Source organism: Chenopodium quinoa, unplaced genomic scaffold (genome assembly GCF_001683475.1).
Source record: "Chenopodium quinoa cultivar QQ74 unplaced genomic scaffold, ASM168347v1, whole genome shotgun sequence".
Taxonomy (NCBI): domain Eukaryota; kingdom Viridiplantae; phylum Streptophyta; class Magnoliopsida; order Caryophyllales; family Amaranthaceae; genus Chenopodium; species Chenopodium quinoa.
Genome location: NW_018743292.1, coordinates 12,415,600 through 12,425,201, shown reverse-complemented (window position 1 = coordinate 12,425,201; position 9,602 = coordinate 12,415,600). Strand labels below are relative to the sequence as shown.

At 28.9% G+C, this 9,602-nt stretch overlaps 1 protein-coding gene across 1 annotated transcript; it reads right to left on the bottom strand.

The window, feature by feature from the left end:
• Positions 1 to 8,962: 8,962 nt before the first annotated feature.
• On the bottom strand, positions 8,963 to 9,352 carry LOC110735974 (S-protein homolog 1-like). The gene has a single exon (XM_021916143.1). It carries the CDS (start codon positions 9,350 to 9,352, stop codon positions 8,963 to 8,965), a length of 390 nt encoding a protein of 129 aa, XP_021771835.1.
• Between the last annotated feature and the right edge of the window lie 250 nt (positions 9,353 to 9,602).

Genomic DNA, 9,602 nt, shown 5'->3' with positions numbered 1-9,602 from the left:
TGCAACGTGTGGTGTTAACAAAGTTGTTGGATATCTATAGGGTAATGACCAAAAGTAGAATTTTATAATATAAAGTATAGTTAGTAAGATATATTTGATTGTTAGTAGGAAAGAAAAATAATAATAATAAAAAATAATTTACGTGGAGTTGTAGGAGAGATAAATAATATGGAGTACAATAGTAGTTGATCCTTATCAAATAAGAATATGTTGCATTATTATGAAACATATGTAAATGGAAATTGTTGCGATTATCACGAAACAGAAGAAGTATTGGCTTTTGGCTTATCCCCTTCCAAATTACTTTTCATTAATAATCAATAATTAACTAGTAATTATTAATAAAGAATGCCCATTTGGGTAGCTTAACTAAGCTTTATTAGTTTCTAATTAAGAAAAAAAAATCATTAATAAAGAATAATTATTAATATTTACTACGCATTAATTAATAATTAGTTATTAAAAATTAATTGGTTATTAATTAAATAATTTAATTATCTAATTAATATAATAATTAATAATCATTAATTAATAACTTTTAATAATTTACTCTTATTAATAATTACTTTTTGTATACAGTAATAATTTTTTAAAGCTCCATACAAATTATTATGAAATCATAAATTAACAACATTAAATGGTTTATTAATTTATTTTGGTTTAAACTAATTGATAAATAATTAACAATTAAGTATTATTATTCTTCCTAATTAATTTTTTATATTAATTACTAAGACTCCAATATATAGATGAATAATTGTACATAATAACTTTTCCTAAAAAAAGTACACATAATAATGTCTTTAAAGGTCATAGTTATGACTGATAACCAATATCAAACCAATTAAGTTAAACAACCAACAACCAATTGTCAAACAAGGTTATTAGCTTAGCCATGAAAACTAACTTAGGAATATCTTATTTGCTTAATGAAAAGATGAAAAATGGTATACAACTACTTATTGACAAGTGAGCACATTTAATCTAGCTATTGGGGAATAGATTATTTTGAAATGAAATAAGCTTAAAAATATTTGTGCCAAGGAAACAATCAACTTACCATTGGATCGGAGATGTTAATAGTTTATTCTCATTCATTTTCATGTACTGCCACAATCTTATTATATTTATGTGCAAACTCAATTGTCGAAAGTATTCAAGAACGGAAGGAATATTATGAAAAAAACTATATATGTATATTTTTACATTTGATGACAACACATGTTACCATGCCACATGCCACTTACAAACATGTAACAAACTAAAGAAAATGCGATTTTACCAATATTGAATAATGAGTAACAAATCACTCATTTTCAGTTAAATGACTTAATTAACATCTAAGAAATTCAATTTTCGCTTTTATTTGATCACCCACAAACATTAATACTCTATATCTTCTGCCTACAAGAGTAAAAGATAAGAGATTTATTTCATTAATAAATAAACAACTAAATCTAAACATTGGTTAACAAATATGCACTAATAATCTGTCACATCTCACAATATATAGTACATTGCATTCATGTAATTTGCTACTCCGTATAAATTATTTCGCATCAAGCTATTGTATCTTCCTAAATTCTTGAATCATGAGTAGAATGATTTTTTTTTTTTTTTTTTTTGTATCTATCTAATCATTCAACAATTGCATAAATTGCAAATAGAGTTACATCTCTCTAAATATCTAGTGAATTTGGGGCTTTCTTCCACATGATTAAATAGAACTAAATCTAAAAGTTAAATAGAACATCTCGCGATAAAGCGTACAAAAATTAATAGATGAAAAAAGTCCTATAAAAAAAAATCATTGAAGCCATAAAGTGGTGATAAATTTGCTAAGATCACACTCTTATGAAAAACAATGTTCATGGTCAATATATTTTTAATTTTTATTTTATGGCAATTAAGGAGAAGGCCCATCGTATGAGGGGGTTATTTTGGAAATCTATCCTACAATAAGGTTAGTGAGATTCGACTCCTGACCTCACGTCTGAAAGTCGGAAAACTAGTCAATTACTTTAGCCTTGTATTTCAATGTTTATTGTCATCAATATAGCTATACCCAATTAATGATGAAATTGCATTGAACATATTTTGCTGAGCAATGGTGCAATCAAAGAGACAAAGGAAGCAATAAATTTGTAACAAATATCTTTATTAAATTAAGTTTGATTCATAGAGAAATAAATATAAGAGAGTTTAATAATCCCAAGTTCCCACACGCATAGAATGTGTAGTTTTAACATTATACAAGTATAACGCACCATCATCTGCTTTCCAAAAACAGTGACGCCCGCCACAATCATCATCGACAAAAATTGGGGTGTCAACAAAAGCTATAAAATTAATATGGCCATGGTCTGGCTTTGTCAAATTACACTTATATTTTATTTGTTTCATAAAATGACTTTCGAATGTCCAATTGAAATTACCACCTTTTGGAATGTTTTGAACTCCAAGATCTTCATATTTATCACCACCCGCACAATGAGCCGTAAGAGTATCATTGCTTAATACATTATCAATTTGTACCACATAGCGTGCTTTAAGGAAGCTCCAACCCATCACCAAGGGTTGATTAATGGTAATTAAAGTTAATTTTCTTTTTGGTGTTGGTATAAACTTTGTAAGAAGCAATATCTCTAGCTTAGTTTTCTTTAATTTTCTTGTTTTACATGTTTAAAGCTCAATTTTTGTGTTACTTATAGTGGTCTATAAGTGAGTAGTAAGTATGATTAAAAGCTACGGAAATTGTGGATAATAGAGGTTTGACTAGTCAATAATGGTTTTCGTTAATTTTAAACGAGTGTAAACCCTTTTTATTTTGTATTGATAGGGTTCATTAACTTTATCCAGCTGGTATCTACTGCCAACAATAATGCACCGGTTAAATTAGCCACCAATAGGCTTTGCATGTGTAAATGTGGACACAAGTCATTATGTGCAAAGACCTTTTCTTAAAAACTATAGTCATTTATTATATTTGTCTTTTTTCTATCTATTTATTGAGTATGAAATCTGTTTAGATATTATGTTGATGAATTTATAAAGCTTTGAAAAATGTAAGATGGACTTTTGCCTTTTATTTTTTTCGGGGGAAGATGGACTTTTGCTTGAATCTAACGAATAAATACGTTATTTCATGTAAAATGTCTTTAGAAAATATAGACAGTAATAAATATTAGTGGAAATTAATGTATCTTTGGTAGAAAATCCTATTCATGTCCATGCATGTTGATTGTAGTCAGTCGTCAAACAATTGTTATTGAAATTTTACCAATGAAATTATCGTCTAAAGTGAACAAGTGATCCATTTTCATGGCTGATGGACTGATGGTTGGTCACGCACAAAGTAAATTAAGACTCCTAAATTTGATATATATTAACCACTTGATGAACATTAGACACCCCCTCAAATAGATCAATTTAAATGGGTTAAACTTATGATGACTAGCAAAATATAATGAGCTAATATTGTTACTATGGCTGAAATTTAAATTCAAATTTAGATAACAAGTACTCCGCATTAATTTAATTGACATGTATACAATGTGTGTCCCTTTTAAAACAAATAGAAGTATAAAAAATTGATAAACTATAAATATCCAGGTAAATTTCATGTAATGCTCACCCATCTTGCCATCTTTCTTGATTGGGGTTGTTCAGATGATGGTATCAATCATACCAAACTGTAGTCCAAACCGTTTCTAATGGTTGATTTAGTTTATATTACGATTTTAAAATTATGATTTTGTTTTATAATTTTTTTTCAAATTAACCATTAGTTTGGTTTTATAATTTTTTTTCAAATTAACCATTAGTTTGGTTTGGTTTTAAATTTAAAGGTAACCATACTTTAAATAATTGTTTTATGCATAAAATGAGTTAGTATTGTCATATACATATGGATCGGAGTACTCCATATATATGTGATTATGTGTAGCTTGATGTATTTTATTTTGCTAAATGTTGATTTGTTTTCAAGTGTTTTATTTTACAAGTTAAACCTTTGTCGTACTAACTTTCTTAATGATACAATTATCTTCATTAAAAAAAAATTGTATAAACGCAAGTCAAATAAAACCAAACACTTTTAACACGGCTTGGTTTGGTTCAGTTTGACATATAATATAATTTGAGTTTGATTTGGAAAAATTGTACTTTTACAGTTTGGTTTGGACTAAGACCAAAACTGCACTAATTAAACCGGATTGAGATAACCCCTAATAATTACGTTTGAAAACTATTTAATGTTTACACACCTTCATGCAAATTAAACATTAACTTCAAGATCCCTTATGATTTTTGGAACAATATATATCCAAATATTAAATGTCCAAAATAGTTATAATTTTATGTTTTTTTTATTCAGCATAAGTTATGTAGTATGATAACAACAAAATGTGCTGATATTTTCTTCTTTTCAGATGCATAATTTCAATAACTTACTACTATAAATTAAGAACTCCAAAAAGAATCCAAAAGCTAGGAAAGAGTAAACGGACAAAGAGAGTCTACATACCTAGCTTTTATCTTTTCAAAAAAAAAAAAAATTTAAACATAACAAAGATATGTTGAAATATTTACTAGCTACTATAATATTCTTGATTCTAGGAATCATAGAGCAACCATGTGTGACAGGTAGGGGGATTTACCCAAACCGTTATTGGGTGACAATAGAAAATGAATTAAACGTACAAGTTCTTGATGTTCATTGTAGGGAAACTGCTCCAAAAATGGAAGATCTAGGGTTGCAAAGTATAGAGGAGCATGAAAATTTCAATTGGACATTCATAGATGAAACTTGGACATCAACACATTATGAATGCCATTTGCCATGGGGTCATGGCCATTTAGACTATGAAGCATTTGTTGATACTCCACAATTTGTTGATGGACTTTGTGGGAGTCCTGAATGTACATGGAAAGCAGATGAAGAAGGACTTACTTTGTATGATCATAGGAAGAAGAGATATAACCATATGTATGATTGGGTCGTGCCTCCTAAATAAACTAATCAAAATTTGTAAGTCAATAATTGACATGAATTGAAATAAAGTCTTTCAATATATATGGTAAATGAGTATTTTATTTTCTCCGTTTTTTTTTATTTGATTTAAGTTAATTAACATTGAATTAAAATTAGAACCGGGTTTACATCTCTCATATCATCTCTATTTATTTTACTTGCTATATTTTGCATTTTACTTTTTTTTTTTGCTTTTTTTTTTTTTTTTTGCATTTTACTTTATTCACTCTCTAATTTGACTTTTATATTTTTAGTTGGTTATTTATAGTAAAAAAATCATATCTATATGAAATCATATGTTTGATTTGTTTTAATGTACATCTTCAAAACACTTGTATCACCTTTTTATATTTTTACTTCAAACAAGATCAACCGATTTCCCTTCTTTTGCAATCAGTTTCGCTACAGCACCCGCTGCTCTAGCTAATTGTCCACCCCTTCCAAGTGTGATTTCTATGTTATGTGTGGCTGTGCTTATTGGTTTTACGAAAAAGCTTCTATTTCCTTTTCTTTAGCTCTTTCTTTTTCTTACCATCATGAAAAGGGTTTCAAAGGCTTCAATTCTTCTTCTTTTTCTTTCGAAAATGGATCCTGCTACGTAAGGTAGTATACCTTCTCAGATGTCCAAGGAGGGCAACATACATCAAAAGAATCCTTTCACGTGTAGCCAGAGAATTACCGTAATTAGTTGCGTAAACTAAATGGCGGACCGTTAAGGGGGCCATTAGGGGCCTGGCCCCTTGTGAGGCCCAAAATATTTTAGGTGATTATGGATATAGCATTATAGCCTAGTAAAAAGAATTATATAGGAGTAGGCTCAACTATAATGTATATGGCTTCTTATATTTTTACAACTGCACGGCTAAAACCCACTTTTGAGTAATTTGATCTTCCAACCAACTTTATCTCCTAATATCTAGATTATTTAGTTATTCAGATTAATTTAGACTTATAACTACAATATTTAATTTTATTGATTTTTTATTTTATTTATTTATTTATTTATTTAGAAAATTTAATTTTATTGATTTGGCACTTGAGAAGTTGAGATTTTTGGGAACTGAGGGCACTTTTGTATCAAACATTAATCTTTTACGAAATATCAAAGATCTATTGGTAAGTTATACGGAGTATTCTTTTATTTATTTTAAAAGAATATATAGAGTGTTTTATACTTATTCAATTAATTGGCGGGCTAGACTTCTGATGCAATGAATTTTGAACTTTTTTTATTAGAAATTTAGTGTTTTTTGTTGTAGTATTAATGTTATGATTCTTATAATGAAATCTAGAATATAGTTTATTTGGTTTTATTTTTAATAAATTTGGCAATATGAATATTATTTGTTTTTATTACTTCGGTTGTACTTTCTTAACACATTTAGTTTGATCGGCCCCTCAAAGATTTTTTTTCAAGATCTGCCACCGCATAAATGTAAACTCGTTCCCAACCCACCCGTTTCATATACCAACCCTATTATGACTCGAACTAATTATGACACAACCTTAATTGAAATTGTCTAAAATATATTGAACGAAACTAACTTGATAATTATTAGCATCGACCCAACCCGACCCTTCAGCCAAATGAACCCATTTCAACCCAAAATCATTTCAACCTGACTTGAAACCGAACCATCAACATGACAATGTTATTATACCCAATGTATAATGAACTGTTTTGATCATATCTGATCTCAATCAACATGCAATCAACAAAACAGATGGAGTAACAAGTATGTCAACAATAATTTTATTAAATTTATTTTGATTCATTAAGAACTACTTATGAGAAGGTTTAATAATCCCAAGTTTCCGCAATTACATATTGCTTAAGCTTAATATTATACAAGTATATCCCATCATCAGCTGCTTTCCAAAAACAATGTCGTCCACCACAGTTATTATCTAAAAAAGGTGCGGTATCAATATAAGCTATGAAATTAATATGCCCATGGTCAGGCTTTGTCAAGTTACAATTATATTGTATTGTCACCTTAAATTGACTTTCAAATGTCCAATTGAAATTAGCACCTTTTGGAATGTTTTGAACACCAAGATCTTCATAATGCTTTGCTCCACCCGTGCAATGAACCATTAGAGTATCATTGCTTAATTGATTATCTATTTGCACCCAATAGCGTGCTTTAAACAATCTCCAACCCATTACTAATGATGGCTGCTCTCTGGTAATTAAAGATAATATTATGATTAGTAAAAACTTCAACATAATTTTTATTTGGTGTTGGTATATATGAATTGAAGCAATATCTCTAGCTTACCTTTTTTTTCTTTTTTCTTTTTTCTTTTTTCTTTTTTTTTGTGTGTTTCTTTAAATCTCAACTTTTCTGTTATTTATAGTGGTATAAGAGTGAATAAGGGATGATTTCAAGCTAAGGAAATTGTGGCTAGTCGGTTACTTCTCTTCTTTGTTGATACTACTTATTAATTATTATCTCCGTTTAATAATAATCGCAACACTTTGATCGATACACATGTTAATGCACAACTTTAATCATTAATACTTGTAATTATATATTATTAAGAAGTATAAAAGTTTGATCTAATGTAAATATATATAAAGATTAACTCAAAAACTATTTTACAAAGCAATATATCTTTTTTAATATATTGATAAAAAAATATAATTAAGTATCTATATAAATAGTGTAAAAGTCAAGTGTTACCATTATTACAAAACGAAAAGGAAACAAGTAAATTTAGGCTTTGTTGGTGTAAATAAACTTCTATAGTCATAACCGTCTAGTACCAACAATGCATTGACTGGTGCCCCATTTATGGATTGCATGCATAAAAAATGGACACAAGTCATTCTGAGCATAGACTTCTTCATGGAAACTATGTCATTTAATACGGAGTAAGAAGTATCTTATTTTTGCATTTATTTAGTACTCTCTTCGTCTCCTAATACAAAGCCTCTTTCAGATTTTGTACGGGAATTAAGAAAATTGTAAATTCTTTAAAACTATGATTAAAAATACATATGTGCATGTGGGGTTAGAGAGAGATAGAGAGAAAGAAAAAGTAGTTGGAAATAATTGAAGAGATAGAGAGAGAACGTGTTAGAAATTGATGTTAAAAGTACAAAAAAGTGAAGGAAAAAAGATGACAACTCATCATAAAGAGGGTAATAATGTCAAAAAATACAACCTTTAAATAGAAAGTGGCAATCTATTCAGATACTATACTCATAAAGTCATAAGTACAAGGATGTGTGTGTGAAGTCATAAATACAAGTATTTTTTTTTTTGTTGAATACAAGTATGAAGCTACAGAAAATGTGGATAACTGGATATCATGAGACCTGATCGTGGGCAGCCTGGCCCACTGGCCCAGCCCAATTGAGAAATTAAATTATAATAGTAGTAGAAAATATTCTAGTAAGATGTTGAATATAATGTGGAGCCAACAAAATTAATCCCTTCGTTTCTTATTTGTTGCAACATTTATCATATTTGGATATTTTATATTACTTGCAACAAATTTTTTTTCTTCATTATTGGAAACTTTTTTCTGTCAAAATGGCTAATATAACCTTATTTAAAGTTTGTTGCTAATCAATGGTAAGATTGTAGCTAGAAATTTAGAATTACATGTAGCTTGAGAAATATTAGCTGGCACAACTAGCTACAAGGGTTGTAGCTAGCTGTTGCAGCCTGCAGATGCTCTAATAACTCGATAACAATAAGTAATTACCAAAAATAATAGTCACTATACTAAATTATCGTAACTAACAACTTGAAATTCGTAACTAATAATTTAAAAAACCATGACTAATAAAAAATAAAATATACTACTACGGAGTATGAAGTAACTTTTCATTCTTTTCTTGTGAATCAGATAATATTGTAGCAAGCAATAACTTTTTTTTTTTTAACTTTGTTTTGATTATTTAATATTCATAACAGACTACTTATAGTTATAGGAGAGCTTATCCCAAGTTTCCGCAAAAATATATTTCTTTTTCTGAATATGATACAAGTAAATCCCATCATCAGCCGCTTTCCAAAAACAATGACGCCCACCACAACGTTTATCTATAAACTTTCTCTCATCATAAAAAGCTATAATTTCTTTACTACCATGATTAGGCCATGTCAAAGTACAACGATATTGTAATTGCATCCAAAAACGACTTTTGAATGTCCAATTTAAATTACCACTATTTGGAACTTCTACAAGCCCTAGATCTTCATGGTGAGCACCAGCATCACCCATACAATGAACATCAATAGCATCTTTCCTTAATTTGTTCTCTATTTGCACCCAATAACGTACTTTTAGCAAACTAAAACCCATCACTAAGGGTTGTTCTATGATTATTAAAGATAATATTAGGATTAATAAAAACTTCAACATCTTTCTTTTTGGTGTTATTTTTTATGAAGCAATGTCTTGCTCTTTTTATTTTTCTAATCCCAATTTTTGTGTTATTTATAGTGATCAGGGGCGGACCCACCTTTAGTCATAGTGGGTCCGGTGACACAGTATTTTTTTTAAAAAATAAAATATCAAAGAGACCCCTTATTATAGATAGGTGGTCTCGTTG

Bases quoted from the DNA above. Each gene is read 5' to 3' on its own strand.
- LOC110735974 (XM_021916143.1), bottom strand. From the start codon at position 9,352: ATGGGTTTTAGTTTGCTAAAAGTACGTTATTGGGTGCAAATAGAGAAC.